Genomic DNA, 19,868 nt, shown 5'->3' on the forward strand with positions numbered 1-19,868 from the left:
CCCCTAAGTACAGAAGCTGGTACTTGGAAACTGCCATGCTATTTGTTTACAAACTGCCTGTAAATTTAAAAAAATCCTTGCCAATAAAGACAAATTAAAACAGGTCTTCTTTAAATGCTTGGTTTTAATAAAAACATCTTGCGGTAAGTGGCGTTTGATGGAGATGTGTCCTGCGCTAAACATCAGTCCTACAATTACATGTCCCCAGTGAGAGTTTAGAGAAATGCTTGAACAAATTGTTTAAGACAGGGAAATGAGTATTTGGCACTGGGGTTGTTACATTTCTGGGTAGATGTAGGTGCTGATAGTATTTGTTCTATATCTTGACTCTTTCTCAATAGTCCCTGTAGAGATGAGAATTAAGCGCTGAAAAGTGGGAGCTAAAGCAAAGATTAGAAGATACCACACTCACAACACCTGTTCTGGCACACACATGAAAAGGTTCCAGGTGCCTATATTTTTAGAAAGTTTTCACATCTTGTTCTCTCCTTGGGAACAGCTTGTAATACCTGAAGAGTGGAACCCTACAAACTCTTACAGCTGGCTCTCTCTGAAGCAGGTGGCTAAGAACAAATGCACTGGATTTGAAATTTTCCTCTTTTAATATTTAAAGATAATTTCAAGCTAAAAACAGATTCAATAAACTCGGTTGTCATTTATTCTCAGGCCCTTTCACACTGCTCCAGCAGCATAACAGCCTGAAAATAGGTAGAAACTGCCTCCTGAGAAAGATCCTGTACAGAGGACCTGCCAGTAAGAGTTCTTCACAGTGGCCATTCTCTCAGCCCCTCGTGATGGGCATGGTCGGAAAGGACAGCACAGCACAGTGGCTATTCTCTGCTTCCCAAGGACCACAGGAGGCTACAGGAAGCAAAGTATAAATGAGAATAGCCCTGAGGTAGCTTTAATTCACATCTGGGGCCAAGCAGGGCTCTGAATGGTCCAAGAATACTTTGCCCCTTGCCCTCCTCCATCTCTGTCCCAGCCCAGGAATGGAATGATAGAGTCATTCCCAACATAGCCATATTTACTAGTAGGGGTTGTATTTACTGAAATATTAAACTCTCAGAAAACTAAATATGTGTAATATATGATCCCACACATGTTTGCATTTATGGAGGGAAGGTTTTTGTACTAATGTCTCAGGTTTCAAGGTGAATGACATGTCTTTCCACCTTATTTAACAAATGTATTATTTTCTGTTCCCTCCACTTTTATTAATATATCCCTGAATGTGAGCACTCTTCTCCCTTCAGCGGATTTATAACAACACATTTAAAAGATGTTCAGAACTCACATTAACATCTAACTGGCAGCAAACCTGTTGCTTCCATTTCAGCCCTCTTGGCTCCTTGATTACAAAGTTCTATTAACTGAAAGACAGCACCAGTTCACCAAGATAATCAAGAAGAAAGGTCAGTGGCTTATGAAAGAAAGTTCTGGTCTTTTAGTGAACCTCTGGGACTTCAGCTCAGCACTAACTTGAAGTATTAAAAGGCAGGGTTTCAGTGGTCCCTCAGCACTGGACTATAATCCAGGCACCACTCATAACATAGTACTGTTGTTAAATAAAGGCCAGAACTGAGAACAAATGCTGCATCAACTCTCAACCACGCAAACCTCACAGGTGAAGGCTGAGAAGACATTATGAGGGGCATGTGGGTTAGCCGGCAATGCACAGCTTGTATCTTTCCTTAAATATGGAACTGTTGATAAAAGCAGGCATCATATTCCAACAATCTCAGCCCCTTACCTCAGGGACCATAAAAATGCTTCAAAATTAATAATAACATCATGAGTTCCTTCATTCCAATTACGCATCAGCACAGCAACCCCCATTTCTCTTACAGTATACTAGGTTTCCCCTTCTATTTTAACAATGAGACCCCCTGCAGGAAGCTGAGAGCTCTCAGCATGTTGCAGAAGGTGCTCAGTATCTCACAGGACTGGACCCTATTACAGCGGTTCCCAACCGTTTCATCGAGCTACATGCATTTAGCAGAGAGAGGACCTGATCTCCTACTGAGCTCAATGTAGGTCGGGAAATGATCAACACGCCCATGTAGGAGTGGAGGGTGCTCTGCACTTTACAGGCAGGGTTGAATGTCTCAAAGAATTGAGACCTCAGCATTGAGAATCCTTCCTAATGGCATTTAATCAAATCAGGCTGCAAACTCAGGTTGCGCTCCTGCTCCCACTGAAGTCCAGGGGAGATGTGCCCCTGGCTGTGGCAGTACCAGGACTGGGTCATTTGGTAAGAGTGATTTTTTTTTCAGGCGAAGGAGGGCTTGCGCATCATCTGAGCATCTTTAGCTGTAAAAAAGCAATATGTGTGAATATTATTCATCCAATGCTAGGCTTCTGTTCTCCTAAGATAAAAAAAGAGAGAGGTTATAAGAGTCTTTGTCAATATAAGACTGTTAGACGATGCACAACAAGTGATGGATCATAATACAGGAGAAAAAAACACAGCTGTGGGAGGCAAGCTCTCATGACAGAGTCTCAGCATCACCTGATGGATTATTTGTCAGGGTTCACCATTTGTGAATCATGTATCTAGTTTAAGCCACAAACACTTGCAGCAGATCTAAAAGATGTGTTTTCCAGGGTGTAATCAGAATGGTCTGTTTTGCTGCAGAGGGGGAATGCACCCTTAATTCTAAAAGCTGGGCAATGCAGCAAAGCCATTAACAGTATTACAGAGTTTACAGCTTTGCTATTTGCGATAACCAGAGTTCGCTATTTCTCATTTCTTCCCTATAACTATCTGGGTTTAAATGAGACAATCTCAATTTTATCTTCGCTTCATTTCCATTCCCTACAATGGAGAGAAGGGATGAGAAAAGGTATCTGTTCCTGGTCCTCAGAAAATAAAACTGAAATCAGTTCTTAAATTTTAGTTTCATTATTTTAAGACTGGAAGACCACCTTAGTTTCCTCAATGCGGATTACTGCATAAACCAAAAAAAGAACTGTTCACATTGAATTCTTGCTGTGCATAACATCTGGTAGTCTTTTCGAATGAAACACATATGAAACAACTAATTAAACAACTTCTTACAGATGTTTATTTGTTCACTGTGTTTCCAAGTATCAGTCAATGGAAGTTAGGGTTACACACAAATATTAACCCATTAGTGGGGCACTGAGTGCCCTATGAATTTTAAGGACTGCAGGAGCCTTACCACTTTCCAGTGCAATCCATTTTAGTACTGATTGAAAGCTGTTAGCACGTAATGGCTGATTCCTGAAGAGGCACACCTGAGTGAGGTCAGATGATCCCGCTATAAGAGCAGTAGGATTCCGCAGAGCGGGGATGGGGACCTCAGGAAACTACAGAGAGTAAGAACGCTCTTGCAGGGAAGATCCTGCCACTAAGGGAGTTTGGGCATCTGCAGAGAGTAAAGGAATTATTATCCAGCTCCAGGAAGGAGGGCTGGGGACTCCCTACCCAAAGGGAAAGAGCCACTGAGCTGGGGCTGGGGCTGGGACATGGAATGCCAATGGGTGTCAGGATTAAATAAACTGGACCCCAGAGGGGGAGTGTTTCATTTGGACTGTGCTCTGGAGTTTGGAGGAGTCCAAGAAGAACAAATGCAGGGTACTGCAGAGCACCCTCTGGCCATGAGGAGGAGTTTGGGTGGTAATCACCCTGCTACATGGTCCTAATATAGTGAAGTGATCCAAAGCCCACTCAAATCAACAGGAGTCTTTCCATTGATGTTACTGGGCTTTGGATGAGGACCTATTTCCTTTTAGGTTGTCTGTGCTTGCTTACTTTTAGCCTTTGAGTACCTGTGTTCTCAAGCTTCATTTATTAGAATGCAGTAAATTATGTGGCCCTTGAGTGCACACCAAATGCCAGTGTTCAAGGGATTAGCCTTCCCTAGGCCACTTTAGTCATTGGGAGCTGCATGTGCTTAACACCTCCAAGAATCAGGCCACTTACTTAAGTGCCCGGATAGGAGTTTAGAGCAGGATATTCAAAAGTGCCTAAGTGACTGAGGAGCACAAGCGCCACTCTCTCTCTGTGGGACTTGTGCTCCTAAATCACTTTAGCGCATCAGAAAATCCTGCCCTTAGATGCCAAATGAAGCATCCAAGTTTGAAAAATTTGGCCTGAACCTTTTTGTGCTTCAGTTTCCTACTGTGCAATATGGAGATGAGAATACCTCCCTCTGTTACTAAGATGCTGTGAGGCTCAGTTTTTAATATTTGTAAAACACTTTAAGATCCTCAGAAGCACAGGGATATGTAAGTGCAAACTATTATTATTTAATGAGCTGTGGTGGAAGATGGATTGTTTTACAGACTGTGGTGGCTGCGTGCGCAACATTTCTAGAACATACATCCTTTGTTAGTCTCTAAGGTGTCACAAGGATTCCTCGTTGTTTATACATCCTTTGATTATACTTGAAGAAGAGCAAAAGAAAGAATTTAGGATTCTTCAGTGGCTTTCCCTGTTCCTGTTCACTCAAAAATCGTAGATTGATTGGCTTTGACATTTTAGAAAAATAATATTTTTAGACAGCTAAGCTACTGCACCTAATAGCCTCTGCTTCACAGGTGCATTGCATTTTTCGTCAAGCCTAAAAAGTAGACATCATCAAACATTTAAATGGTATCATCACATTTGACAATTATCTCTTTCAATTCTGTGATTACATATATTTACACAAATTGCATAATTACACTAATTGTACATTAGCGGACCACAACTGATTAAAAGACACCTATGGAAGTTTCCATTAAGACAACATTAACATCATTAAACAGACCAGTACGAGTGAAGACATTCACAGATGAGATCTAAACCTTTAATACTTATAAGCATAACACAGCTGCCCCTTAAATCTTATTGTATTTATGCCCTGTTGTGTCTTGAAATTGAGCTTTAATCCCTTAACTGTGGATTTGACTTTGCCTCCCAACTGTACCATTTTTTTCATGCCATTTTTGTTGTAAGACTATTTAATGGCTTGCCTTGTCTAAAGATGCTGTAACTACAGTACATGCTTTCTTGGTGACTTAACGTTATAATCTGAAAGGAAAATGGAAGAGTCATTACTGATGCAATAAAACGTGAACATACTGTAGACAACTCTATGGAATTTTAATTAGGAAAAGTAAGCTGTGTTATGATTTCCCTGTCCTCTTTTCAATAAGCTCTCTTGTCTCCAAGTGTAGATCTCATTTTCATGGATTTAAAATTTTGAACATTTTTGCCAACTTCAGCCTCATCTTTTAGAAGCATAAACATAAAGCAAGTTATTATGAGGCTAAATATGGGCTCCAAATGCAATATTCTTGTAGAGGAACGTATGTATTACACAACTTCTCTTTTATTCCTTGCTCTGTGCAAATAAGCTAAGGCATAAATATAGGAAAGGTTGATCTTTAATTTCTTTGCACACAGATTCTGCTTAAACCAAACCAGGCTCTGACAGTAGAAGATTAAAACCCCTGCCATACCAACACGCTTGACAAAGGAGCTTAACTTTATCCTTACAGCTGTATAAGATGTTGTATGTGTATTACTATATAGAAACACAACTTTAATAAACACAGCAATGTAATTTTCAGTACTCTTATTGATGACAAAATATGGGCTATGAAATTTAAAAAGCACAGATCTCTATTTGTCTAAGAGAAACAAAGAAATTACAATATTCATGTCTTCAAAGCATTACTTTATATTCTGAAGTCCAAAGATGCAGTACTTTGCACAGACTGCTACACAAAAAGCGCTTCCAGTAACAGAAAAGAAAGACACATACAATCCTTGTCATCCACACTTGACAGGATATGGAAACACAATTTAAGCTACAGTACATGACGAACATTTTTGCCACTTGATAATAAAGATACTACCCAGTTAGCAGTCACAAGGTTTTCATGCATTTTCTGTCTTCACTGGATTGAACAATTTTACAGAGTCTTTGTTGAGGGCCATATTTAATGTGGCCTTGTTTAACTCTGCTGCTTTCAAGTGGCATTAATCCTCTTTTCATATCTAGGTAGACTCTCCAACATAACCAGATCAGAAAGTTCAGAAGTTAGGATATTGTCTTTTTAAAACAATATTTTCCCTTGTGCAATACAAAGGAGATATGGCATGATCACATACACTGAAAAAAACCCAAGAAGCGGCATAATTATAACAAATAAGTTCTGAGAAACTTTAATGAGAGCTGAGTCTCCTTATCATCCATCACTTTATTCTAGACGTGTCTGGGAGTACCACTATAGGTATTAGAGCTTTGTCAGTGTTCTGTTATAAATCCCATTTCTAAGATGCTTTTAACTCAGCACTTTTACTGTACTCCACAACAGTATAAAACTTGGCAGATAGGTTTTCAGCTCAGGTGTGAATTTTCTTTCCAGATTTTGATGTAAAGAGATATGGCCCTTTTTTATTTCCTATTAAAAACAGACGGTGGAAGAAAAAATATTTTAGTGGGCTATAGTTTAATTTTTTTCTAATAAACAGCTTTGTCTGCATAGTGTCTTTCATACAAACTGCATCTCTAAATCTTTAGCAATGTTAAGAGGTCACATTAGCTCCAAACACATTTTGTAATTCTCCAGCAGAAAAAAAATAAAAGGCCAGGAGACATATCATGTTATCATTCCACACTGAAGTCAACAGGAGTGTTGTGAGCATACTGATAGAAAGATTCAGGGCCTGCTCCTATTGAAGTCCCAGGATGTTGTGCCATTGTCTTCAATGAGAACAGGAGCAGGATCTAGACACTGAGAGCTGGATTCCCAGCTGTGATGAGTTTAGACTCAGCTGAGTTGGGAGTGAAAGGTGCTTCTGAGTCAAACCTTCCACTCCCTTGGGGCCAAAGTAGGCCCCGGCATAATTTAGAACCTGGCTGCTACAAACTGCACCAACTGCAGCAGTCCCGCTGGGCCATGCACTGGCTGGGAATCAGGAACAGCAGCTGCCACTTCAGGCCCCAACCCTCTTCATCAATGCCATGCCTGCCCCCAGTGCTACAAGGTGCAGGAACCTGAGCTGCTTTGTTCTGTTGCAGAAGTGCAAAGCAGACACAGGTGAGGCCAAGAATCTGGCTCTAATTATTTTTACAAACTGTGGCTATTTGGGTGTTCGTACAGATTGAAAGAAAAGAGGTATTTAAATCTAATAAAGGGTTAATTATGCATGTGCATATGTATGTTTCCAAATAGTATTTAATGTATTTCTTAGCAGGCCTCGATTAGATGGACTGAAAGGCTACTACCAAAAATTCTGTTGTTTTTGGGGGGACTTTGTGAACTAAGACTTACATACTGTTGTCAACCTTTTAGAAGGATTTTACGTAGTAAGAACACCATAAGGTGTATCGCAAACTTCAGCAAAGGAACTGACGGGTCAATACATAGAGTAATAACCTAGCTATACTGACAATACTTGGCCAGAATTTCAAACTTGGGTGTTTAAAGGAAGACACCTAACAGGCGGTTTTAGACTCAAATGTGCAGATGTAGGTATCTAAATCAGGATGTCAGTGTCTCTAACAGTGATTTAAATGCCTAAATTCTGATCTAGGTGCCTATCTTTCGGCATTCAGGTTTGAAAATGCGGCCATCAATGCCATTTGTCAGTCTCAATCTATGTTGTTAGGTGTTACAGAAATGCAAAAAGTTAGACAGACGGTATTTTAAGTAAGTCTATCAAACATCTGACACACTGTTCTCATTACCAAGATTTGTTTAATAAGACTACTCCGAGACAAGTAACATTTGTAATATGTAAAATCCTGACTAACTCAATAACGTATTGCTGCACGGTAAGCATGCTGCATGGAGCTAGAGCGCTGCGTCGTGTCTTACATCCATGGCAGTCCCAGTGGCATGGAGGAGGAAGAGACTTACTGACATTCTTTCAGGCTGGCACTGGGTCAGGCTGCAAGACCTTTACTCATATCTGGCAGCACCCTACTCCACAGTCAGTCCCATTGGCTGCAATGGGACTTTGCAGTCAATGTCTACTATTCAATGTAACCACGGTTACAACAAACTGGCCCACTATTTGTAATAGTTGCAAAGTAAACATTACAGTGCTGAAAGGCAAAACTGGACAGTCCCATTCAAAGGCAGAGCAAGTGAGGCAATATCAGAAGGACTGTGCACATGGATGGGGAATTAGCAGGGCAGGGAGTTATTACATGTTTTTAATTTTTAAAATGAATTTTGGATCCTTATCAATAAAAAAATGAAGAACAAAATGATCTGAACACTGGAAGAGGGATTTTTCCTAGGAAGGATCCCAACAAATAGCTGAGCACAAGCAGATGAGTTGAGAAAGAAGTAGCAGTTTCAATTCAGCATTTCCCTGCCAGTTACAGTCACAGCACTGACTCTACTTTGAGTTTTTATTTTCCTATTTTAGAGCCAAGCAATATGCCGACGCAGCTGGAACCAACCCTTTTACAGCAGCATTAGGAATAAAATGGACAGCAATATTTAAAAGTACAGGTGTAACTGTTATAATCTCTGAGGGTGAGTTCAGCCAAATGTGGATGGCTCACACAAGGACGCACTGTGCCCCTTAAACTCTGCCGTGGAGCTCAGATGAGAAGTCACAGGTTCTAGAGCTGCACCTGGTGCCTATGATCCTCTGTGTTCTCTGGAATGGGTATGCACAATGGCCCTGAATAGGCTGTCAAGTATGGGGCTGCTGCAGGATGGGAACAGGTCGTGAGATCTGTGCTTACGTATAATAAGCGGCCCAAAGCCCTCACCTAAGGAGCGTGGAGGGGCTATGGTGACTACCACAGTCTATGACCACAGCCCATTTTCCTGGCAGTGGGCTGGAGAAGTGAGTTCTGTGCCTCTATGTTCCTCTTATGTTTTTGAGCAGGGTTAGAGGGCACATTTCATCACTATGGAATAGGTGTCTGTCCATAGAGAATGTAATGCAAGGAAAAGAAAACACAAGTTCAGAAGAGAAATGAGCCTGAGTGTGACCCATGTCACTATAGAGGAGGCATATCCCTGAGCCTCCGAACCAGAAGGAAAGGTGGGGAGAAACACGTTCTTGGTGATGAACGCAGTTCCAGAAGAACCTGTTCCTTTTATTCCTGATTATTTCTCAGTGAACAGTTTCCCAAGAAGAGCAGTTTCCCTTAAGCTTCCTATATGTAGTGCCTGAAGTGCACGTACATGTTTGCACAGATCTTCCCTGCTTAATTTTTCTTTTCCTTAGAGAAAACTACTGGGACGGATGCTCTACTGACGATTGTTATAACTGTTCTCTCTACTCCTGACCTCCCACAGCTGAGGACAAAATATACTCTACGTTAACTTTGGCTAACAATATGAATTTTATAGAATATTTTGTTCTTGAGTACTAAAGCCATGGCAATATCTAAGGATGCTAATAATGTACTAAACTACAAACATGATATTATTTGGTATGACACTGTGAGGTGCTGGCAAAGCAAAATATTAAGTACTGGAATTAAAAAGCAAAGCTAATTCAGAGTTCAGAGACTACTAATTGAGAGTCGTTATCCTTTGTCTATTCCACACTATTTTTTAATCAAAGTATCTCTTCTGTGATGCTATTTTTGAATATAACTGCAATGGTATCTTAAAGGGGCACATGTAAGTATAAATCATGTTTTTTTTATAAATTTCTAACTGGTGTTACTAACCACATTCTAGATTATTAAAACTGAAATTAACCTATGCTGCTTGTTTACCATTTATGCTGTGGATTTACTCTTTACGGTCCCCTTTTCTTAAACAGTGATGCTACAACTCCTGGTTCTTATGCACTAACACAATACTGTTGTGTTTGGGTTCAAAACACACCAGGGGAATGTTTAAGTTTACTAATTATATATAACTGATTTGCATCTCACTTATAAAATAATTTATTTTTGTCCTACATTATAACTGACAATGTTTCTTTGAGAATCCAGTATTTATGACTGTACTTAATATACACATACTTAAAACATACAATGCACTTCTCTTATGCATTTAGGGGCAAACCCTCTCCTCCGGAATACACTCCAAACAGTAGCAAGTTCCCCATCCCAGCCCCATCTTCACCCGTCCCATCACCTGTGCTAACATGCAGGTTTTCCCAACAGAACAGAACTCCACAATGCACATATCCTCTGTGTGGCCCCTACCCCACCATTAGCACCAAGGAACTCCACCAGTTCTGCTGCAAGGAGGCTCTGATTGCCCCACAGCGTTTTATGGCGATCAGGGGAGAATCTGGCTCTTATCTACAATTAAATTACACAGGCATTTGGAAATTTTCAAAAGTGAGATTTTGAGAACCATTAGTAGGAGTCTCTGAACTTAACGTATTTGCTTTTCAAGCTGACAGGAAGCTTCACTAATTAACCTGGTCTTAAAGCACTTAATGTTAACTGTTAGAACAAAAAGAAAAGGAGTACTTGTGGCACCTTAGAGACTAACCAATTTATTTGAGCATAAGCTTTCGTGAGCTACAGCTCACTTCATCGGATGCATTCAGTGGATGAATGCATCCGATGAAATGAGCTGTAGCTCACGAAAGCTTATGCTCAAATAAATTTGTTAGTCTCTAAGATACCACAAGTACTCCTTTTCTTTCTGCGAATACAGACTAACACAGCTGCTACTCTGAAACCTGTTAGAACAAAATAGCACTGACTAATGGAGACACATTACTTAGGGATGAGGTGAGACAGTATGACGTTTAATCTCACCTTGAAAGTGACCTTTGGGCTGTCACATCAGTTTATATCAGCACCAAAGCTCTGCTGATTTGATCATAATTGCATTAATTAGAAGTTAAATTAATACACTGAATTCCTTACTATCAATGCCGTCTCTGCATCAATAGCACTGTACACCGTGCTGTACTGAGCAATGCAGGTTGAATTAATGTAGAAGGTCGGTAACAAAAGGAAAGCTCTGCCTGTAATCAGAAGTTCTGCAGATTTATAGACATCCCTGTAAATTCTGACTTCCAATTTCCACCTAAGTTCCAGTACAGGTTAAAGGGGAAAACTTAAGGGAAAGTCATCAAGCAGAGGTGGGCAAACACTACAGTTTCCTTCATGGCTAGTCTCCTTTGGCTCAGCCTTGCTCCCACTGTAGTCATTAGAAGCAGAATTGGGTCTCTTAAGAGGACAGTTTGCCTGAAATGCCCATAAGTAAAACTCAACATGTGAGAACTGTACAACATGGCAAATTTAAAAGGATATCCAATATAATAGTACAGTACAGTGCATACTACAGATACATATAAGAACAATGAAACTAACGATGAAAAACAAAGCATTTTGTGAACCTTCTAGGGTATGTGTGTGTGTGATGCTGCTATTATTTATTAATATATGATTATATTAATATTCACAGTGGAGAGATATTTACTGTAGCTTCATTGTTCTCAAGTCAGATTGAGGGTCATAACTAGGATCAATGGAGAAACCACAGACAAAAAATGGATCCTGAATTTTTAGAGTCCTTCTATGAGTTCTTCTATTTTCCACAAAGTCTGTAAAGAAAAAGAACTTCCTACCTTAGTCTGTTGTAAAGAAGGGATCAGAGCACTATGGTACATTTCATGGATGTCACATAATACACATGAAATGTGACATTTTGAAAGTGTGAGAAAAGGCCTAGATACTTTTACAGCGTTTCAAACCAAAAAGGACTGCAATATGCAAATTAACCACTGTCAGCTGAATTAGCCTGAGTTAACTCTGTCTCAGTCTGACCACCTCTCCCATTGTTGTTCATAACTGTACCGAAATCAAACTGTAGGACTAAAAAAAATATCTCCCAAATAGTTTTGTGTTGTTTGGGTTTCTATGAAAAAACATTTTAAAAACACTGAACACATGGATAAGTTCAGTGCAAAGAGATGAGTTTAATAAAAACTAGTTTTAGTTGTTAAAATTCTTCAAATATATAAAATCCATCAAGCCAAAGAAGTGAATGAAGCTTTACACACATTTCTGAGTTCTGATGACATCCAAACTACTTGGGGACAGATCCTCAGATGTTGTAAATTGTCATAGCTTCATTGACTTCACTGAAGCTATGACAATTTACTCCAGTTTAGGATCTGCCTTTGATATTTATGATCACAGTAACCAGGGATGTTATCAGAATCACATTATTTGTGTGTGTGTTAGTACAAGCTTTTACACCAGGGGTGGGCAAACTACGGCCTGCGGGCTAGATCCGGCCCATCAGGGCTTTGGATCCGGCCTGCGGGATTGCCACCCCTGTGGCGCCGCAGGGCTAAGGCAGGCTCCCTGCCTGCTTGTACCCGCGCCGCTCCCGAAGTGGCCGGCACCATGTCCCTGAGGCCCCTGGAGGAGCAGGGGCAGAGGGCTCCGCGCACTGCCCTCGCCTGCAGGCACTGCTTCCTGCAGCTCCCATTGGCAGGGAACGGGGAACCCTGGCCAATGGCAGCTTCGGGCGAGGTACCCACAGGCAAGGGAAGCACGTGGATCCCTCTGCCCCTCCCTCCCCCAGGGGCTGCAGGGACATGGTGCTGGCCGCTTCCGGGAGCGGCGTGGGGCCAGGACAGGCAGGGAGTTTGCCTTAGCCCTGCTGCATGCCGCTGCCACCCCGGAGCCACTCAAGGTAAGCGGAGCTGGGCTGGAGCCTGCACCCCTCACCGCTCCTGCACCCCAACCCCCTGCCCTGAGCCCCCTGCCGCACCCCTCTGCACACCAACCCCCTGCCCTGAGCCCCCTATCCTGAGCCCCCTGCTGCACCCCTCCTGCACCTCAACCCCCTGTTTTGAGCCCCCTGCCACACCACACACTCCTCCTGCACTCCAACCCCCTGCCCTGAGCCCCCAACCCCCTGCCCTGAGCCACCTCCCACACTCCTCACCCCTCCCTGCACCCCAACCCTCTGCCCTGAGCCCCCTCATACACCTCGCACCCCTCCTGTGCCCCAACCCCTTGCCCTGAGCCCCTTCCTGCACACCGCACCCCCTCCCACACCCCGCACTCCCTCCTGCACCCCAACCCCCTGCCCCAGCCCTACATTCATGGCCCTGCATGCAATTTCCCCACCCAATGTGGCCCACCCTTGTTTTTACAAGTTGCATGGTGTGAGTTTATGTATAACAACTTCATACCTTACATGCATAATGAAATAAGAGACCAGAGACCAAGTTCCTTCAGCTACACTAGATACTCAGGCTTATCAGGTAGCTACATTTCTTTAAATGTGTTTCTGTTTTGATAAAAATGTTTTGCTAACATATTTTATCAATTAACTAAATTCCTGGCCTGTGTAATTATACTGCATATCCATAGTCAGTATCTCCATCAGCCAAATTCCACCTTAAATAACTCTTATTTTATGAAGACATACACTTCACACAGCTACCTGTGCTGCATTCCCCTCTCTGTCTTTTACTTTCTGTTGTCCACACATTCGAGCAAAACTACCAATAAACTCAATGGAAAGTTTGCTCAATTAAGGACAGCACAAATCTGACCCTGTATTTTTAAGTCAAAACCGTAAATGCATAACATGCTAAGCTGACTGATACATAATCAGCAACAAGAATGTGTACAGTACTTTGAGAGATTACAGATGGTAACAGTGCCAAGCCAGAACTGCTGGCTGTGTGCAGAGGTGCCTGCAATCTGGAATACAGCGAACGGTACCATTTTCTATCTCTGTCGCATGCTCTGTAATGCAAATTGAATGTTATCACTTATTGCACACAGAAGCTGCTAAAAACTTTAAACAAGGATAATCAAAATGCAATGAACCAGTATTATGATTTGCTAAGATGAGAAAAATAGAGATCACTGCTGGTGGCACAAAAGCAACAAAATATAAACACAAGATAGTCAGCATCCAATTAATTATAACACTTTCAAACAGCTCCAAATGTAAGCCTGGTAAAACACATTTCTCTACTATGTGTATATATTTTTTCACCCAATTAAATCTTTTCCAAGTCTTGTTAAAATCAAACACTGTATCCGATTGTACTCTTTCTTCTCCCTCAAAGTTTGATGGAAACATTAAATACTTTTTCCATTTTTTAATCTCTTAACTGTATTAGTGTTTAATAACTATATATGCTATATGTACAGACTAATTCCACTATCTCAAAACACAGAGGCAGTGCCATAAAAAGAAGCCCAAACCCCTCTGTCATACATAACTACATACTGCTGAGCTTTATGTCATGACACACTCTCCCCTGACAAGGTTATTCCAGAATAAAGTCTCCCCCTGGTAGATCTGTTACACCATAATGCCTCCATCAAGATGTTTATTGCATAATAAAGTCTCCACTCCACAGTGGAACTTTTATGGATAGAGGACTTCATTCATGTTGCTAGCCATATGCCACAAAAGTCTCCATTACAGCTCAACTTCAATGTTTGACCCCCCCTCTCACCAGGACCACTCTCCTTGATCTCCTTAGGAGCAATTGACTACTCTATTCCAAAATGCTGTATGATTTTGTGATATAACAAAATGGAATAGACTGAACCCTCAGACTCATTTTCCTTATCCCCACAATTTTCCAGATAAGAATGGTTAATGTGATGACACTATGAGCCATTCACCCCAAACATGTCAATGCTGTTGCCTGTTTAGGTGGATGGAGTAAAGAAAAAAGCAGAATAATTTTTTCCATGTAGGAATAAAGTCCCAGCACTAAGGTCTGAGAGATTATGGAGCTATAAGACTATTTGCAGAATGACTCTTCTTCAAACACTTGATTAACTGTACTACTCTCTGATCTGTTTAATTATATATATAAATATCATTGTGATCCATGTAAATTAGTGGGTTGGTCATCAAGTTCTCCGAGTACTTCAGCAAAGGCCTAAAAACTCATATTTTGTTTGCAAGATTGGTTTTGTTATGGTACTTTTTTGGGGGGGGAATGCAAAATCTTTGGTGGTCTGAAATTTTTTCCAATTACATCTGTTGCAGAACTCTCACATGTTATTGGTAGTAACCACTGTTGTGTCAATACTGGGTAAAAAGCTTTTTAACTATCCAGAGTCTTGTTCTCATGTTCACTTCAGAACAATCAGATGGTTAAATACTTATTTCTTGCAAGATTTAGAATACTGCTAGCCTTTCTGTTTTCATAAATTCTGTCCTACTCACATGCGGTAATTGCTCATAAAATATTAGCACTGCCATTTATTGCTAACATTGTGATCCTCATTTTGATAAACTATCAAAAAGTTACATCCCCCTGTCTGATGACTAGGCAGAGCCTGATCCTGCTTCTATGGAAGTCAATATAAAAATTCGTATCAACAACAGATGTCATGAAAGGTGCTGCTTTGATAGTCTGTGAGACCAGTGTCCTCTCTTTAGTCATTGAACAAATACAGCACAGACAAAAGCAGGGAAAGCTTCTCCAGACTGGCCTGACAATGTGCCGCAGTCTTGCTGTGATGTAAGAGCTTCTAGGAGTAGCAAGGTGGTTGCTATTTCCCTCAGTCTTTGACCTCTCAGCAGCAGCTATCAACAAACAGTGATTCTGTGCCACTCCTGATAGTTTTTATAATGTAAACACCTGGCTACTAGGAACTAAAGGGAGATGTTTATTTCAGTCATCAGGTGGCAATGATTTTCAACCACTGTTGGCCTGAGATGCTAAGGGTGAAATGCTAAGAACCAGATTCAGAGCCATCCAGCCTTTCCCACAATTTTTAAGAGCTCAGTTCAACAAAAAATATTATACAGCTTCTAAAGTGCAAAAGGCTGCTGAAGCTAAGAACATTGGCTGTGATGCAGAATCAAGGTAAAATGCATTAAAACAAAGATTAATAAGAAAAAAGTTTCAAACCTCAATAGGTGCTGAGAGGCTCATGCAAAGCATTCTTCAACAGTGAATAGGAAATTAGATATGTTAGCCATATTCTTAGAAGCTGTGTGGCCACCATGTCTGAGTGGACCTGGAACTACTATTCTGACTGTATATGAAGTGAAAGAAGAATGTGGTAGGTAATCTGAGCATAGTACGTGATAACTGAAATTTAGGGTATGTTTATGCTGCAATTGGAGGTGTGACTGAAGCTCAGATAGGCATACCTGAATAACTTTAACCTAGCTAGCACAGTTAACAAGACCAATGCAGATAAGGTGGCAGGGGTTTCAATGCAGCCAAGCGAGGGTTCCAGGCAGGCTTCTACATCCCACACTGATGCTTCTACCACCACATCTTTACTGCTATTTGTAGCTGTGTTAGCTAGCTTGAAGCTAGTGCAGGTATGCCTACCTAAGCTGCAACCACACCTTCGACTGCAGTGTAGACATTCCTGATGTGATACTTTGCTCTACAAGGCCCAATGCCTTGATTTTCAGACAAATATTCTCCTCAAGCATAAGGTGATTTACTTTGGTAGTAAACTAATGCCAGTAGCCGTACATACTGTAGCCTGTGACATTTTAGTATTGTGAATAATTGTTAAATTTTATCCCTGAAGGGAAATGCCACTACAACCACAAAATACAACCTTTATACGTGCCAATATCTTTCTTTTGTATATTTCTTCTCCTGAGTCTAGATACCACATTAGAGAGCCCTACTCCACTAGACTCCATCCACCTTCCTGCCTTCTGTGAGGGGTTCCAGGATCTACCGACGCCAAACGACGGGCACTAAGGTCTGTCCTATGTGAGGGGCAGCCAAGATTGCACACCACTGGTGATGGACACCAGAGTCCGTCCACTCTTAGGTAAAGGATACAGAAGTCTGACATCCCAGGCTCAAGTGTTCCCAGTCAGCCCACTCTGGGGTTTTGAGCACCATAGGCGGCGCAACTTGAGGGAAGGGATAACACAGTTTACCCAGAATGGGTGAAGGGCACCAGAGTTTGTTCACCTGAGATCAAAGGGCGGCAATGTACATAATCACAGAGATGCACCACAGCCAGCATGCCTCCAAGAGGAAGACCGTGGTCGACAACTTCACTCTTCTGGCACAATGGACCGTTCTACAATAAAGATGAAGCTCACCTATGCTTTCTTGGAGGCCAGTCCAAGTCTGTGGCGTGAACTCTTACAAGAACTAAGGATCATCGCAAGCCGCACCACCTTCCACTCTAAGTCAAGGCCCGGTTCTTTGACCTTGCTATCTCTAACATAAACCTATAGCAATGGGTATGTACATTATTTTTTAAAAATCCAAAATAAAACACTGCTTGTGGAGAAACAAACACATAACAAAGGTGCAGCCACACTGCTTTCTGCATTACTGGAAGATGCTCAGATACTACAGGAATGAGTGCAGTATGCAAACGTGAGCAGAGCAGAGTAGAATAGGGTCAGAGGCATCAGTCCAGAAGCAATGAAACCACTGGTGTACCACCACAAATAAATGGCTAAGGGTGCCAATCATACCACCCCCCTCCCACATACACATAGAACAAGCAGAAAACAATGACGTCCCTGCCACCATGAGTCACAGTCCCGCTTCCCATTAAACAAAGGGCAGTAGAGTCACACCAGGGCAAGGAGTGCAGCAGTCACGGCTACCCCATGGACACGGAGTACCACCACCCCAGTCCCACCCCTCTCCCAGGGGAATGGTGCCAAATGACATGTCTGAGCCAATCATTCAGGACCTGCCAAAGCTTCTGCCGGGAGAGCAGGCTCTGAGCTGGGAGGAACCATGGGGGAGGCACCCATAGATCCCCCAAAGGGCCTTGCACCTGCATGGGGTGCTCCATCCCCCCTGCCCTTGTGTCCAGGCCGGGGTGCCATCGCCTCACCTTGTGGTCCAGGACGCCGCTGTAGCCCTCCAGGAGCCCAGCCCCCACAGGGAGCCTGGGGCGCTGCTGGCTGGGGCCCGGCTGCTCGCTCTCCGGCTTCCCACTGGCCGCCGCCGCCACCTGCTGCTGCTGCTGCTGGCTCGGCTCTTTCTGGCCCCCGCCGCCGATGCTGCTGTAGATGAGCAACAAGCTGGTGCACATGGTGGTGAGCACTAAACACACCGCCAGCCCATGGCGCTGCAAAGGGGACAAAGAGACACTGAGCCCCCGCTGCGAACTGCAAAGCGCAGGGCCTGGGGCACAGACCCACGGACGGAGGGAGCCTAACGGGGGAGGGCGCCGTTCAAACCCCGACCCGCGCGGGAAAAGACTGGACGCCCTGGAAGGAGGCGAGGGGAGGGGGGATGGTTCAAATCCTGAGCGGGGGAGACGGGCTGGAGTCTGGGTCTCCTGCTCTCACACACACACCCCCCGTCCAGCCCTATGCCGCGCTACCTATTTGCCCCCCTCTCTCGGGGGGCCATCACATTGCAGGGGGCTCCACCTAGCCCGGGGCAGCGGCGAAGGCGGGGCTCCCAGTTTGTTTCACTTGCGGGGCAGTGTCTATCCAGGCGGGCGGGAGGGTGCAGCTGCTCGGGTGAGGTGTCTATTTTGGCAGCACTCGCCGCGCCTTTCCCTGTGCAGCTCCTGCAAGTTTGACACCAGTGAAGACCAGGCAAAAGTGCGGCTAGAGAACTCCAATAATCCCCCCTCCCCCGCCGCCGCCCCTCTCTTCTCCCCCTCTCGCCGCCTCCCTCTCTTCTCCACCCCTTCATCTCTCCTCCCCTTCTTCTTTTCCTTCCGCCTCTGCCCCCCAGCCCCGTCTTTCCCTGTCCCCCTCTCCTTCCTTCCCTTTCCCAGGCTTCCCCTTCTCCCTCCGCTCTCTTTCCCGTGCCTTCATCCCCCTTTAGCCATTCTACCCGTGCGTTTTCATGACTGTTAGGAATTGTTGCACTAGCCAAGTTACATCCAGACTCATCCTTTAAGCCGATCTGTTTTCCACCCGCTCTGAACAATAACGCTGCACATGAATAAAAGAAAAGCAGGTGGAAAGTTCTCCTCCTCCTCCTCCTCGGTTTTGTTCCCCTTCGTCAAATATAACAAAAGAGAAGATACCAGCCCTGGAAAGGCTGGAGCATATGTCTGATGCCCTGGCCAGCCCCGATCCACTACCCTCGTCCTCTTCCCCACCAGGGCTGCTTTCGTTTGGTCCCCGGGTGACCTAGGATAATTAGGTCCAACAACTGACTTACCATCAGGGTCTTCATTTTGTGCACCTCTTTGTACCGAATCCTCAGGCTTGCGCATCTGGGGCCACTTTTCCCTCTAGGGTTGCCACTGTGAGGAAGCCAGTGACATGTTTTTTGCCGGGGATCAGGCTGGAGAGAGAGACGCCCGAGCCCGAGCTGGGGCTGTTGGGGAAAGCACTGCTGTGGCAGAGATTAGAGACAGAATTAAAACTGGACTGGACCCTCTTAGTCTCTCAGTGATCTACACAACTGCCGCCTGCCACTGTCTGCTGGGTCCTAAACTACTCCGGGTCCTTCCTCGTCTCCAGCACTAAGGCAGTTTCAGGATAAGTAGAAGTTAAAGGTTTCAGAGTAACAGCCGTGTTAATCTGTATTCGCAAAAAGAAAAGGAGTACTTGTGGCACCTTAGAGACTAACCAATTTATTTGAGCATAAGCTTTCGTGAGCTACAGCTCACTTCATCGGATGCATACTGTGGAAAGTACACAAGATCTTTTTATACACACAAAGCATGAAAAAATGGTAGGCATCCGATGAAGTGAGCTGTAGCTCACGAAAGCTTATGCTCAAATAAATTGGTTAGTCTCTAAGGTGCCACAAGTACTCCTTTTCTTTTTAGAAGTTAAAGGAAGACATAAGTTAGGTCGCATTATTCCTCAGAAAGAAACCTCATCTCAGCAGACACAAAGCAGCCACTTTCCCCTCTTCTGAAACAGAACAGCAGAGAGGGATAGAAACACACTCTACAGTCTTCTGCACAATGTCATATTTAATCAGTGGGTGGGATTCTGATCAACATAAATGAAACCTTTTCAAACTACAACGGCATTAT

General features: G+C 43.3%; 1 protein-coding gene across 2 annotated transcripts in view; it reads right to left on the reverse strand.

The window, feature by feature from the left end:
- ST6GALNAC5 (ST6 N-acetylgalactosaminide alpha-2,6-sialyltransferase 5) overlaps nucleotides 1–19,475 on the reverse strand; it is a 104,933-nt gene extending 85,458 nt beyond the window's left edge. The window contains exons 1-2 of one of the 2 annotated variants that reach the window (XR_005226572.2): nucleotides 19,040–19,475; nucleotides 17,748–17,984 (exon numbers count right to left, since the gene is read on the reverse strand). Coding sequence is in view for 1 of the 2 variants with exons in the window: in XM_007062567.4 (XP_007062629.3) it covers nucleotides 17,748–17,984; nucleotides 19,040–19,054 (252 nt within the window). In the remaining variant the exon portion in view is untranslated. The remainder of the gene's footprint in view (nucleotides 1–17,747; nucleotides 17,985–19,039) is intronic. The other variant, XM_007062567.4, reaches the window with a different exon arrangement.
- Nucleotides 19,476–19,868: the final 393 nt, after the last annotated feature.

Source organism: Chelonia mydas, chromosome 8, assembly GCF_015237465.2.
Source record: "Chelonia mydas isolate rCheMyd1 chromosome 8, rCheMyd1.pri.v2, whole genome shotgun sequence".
Lineage (NCBI taxonomy): Eukaryota > Metazoa > Chordata > Testudines > Cheloniidae > Chelonia > Chelonia mydas.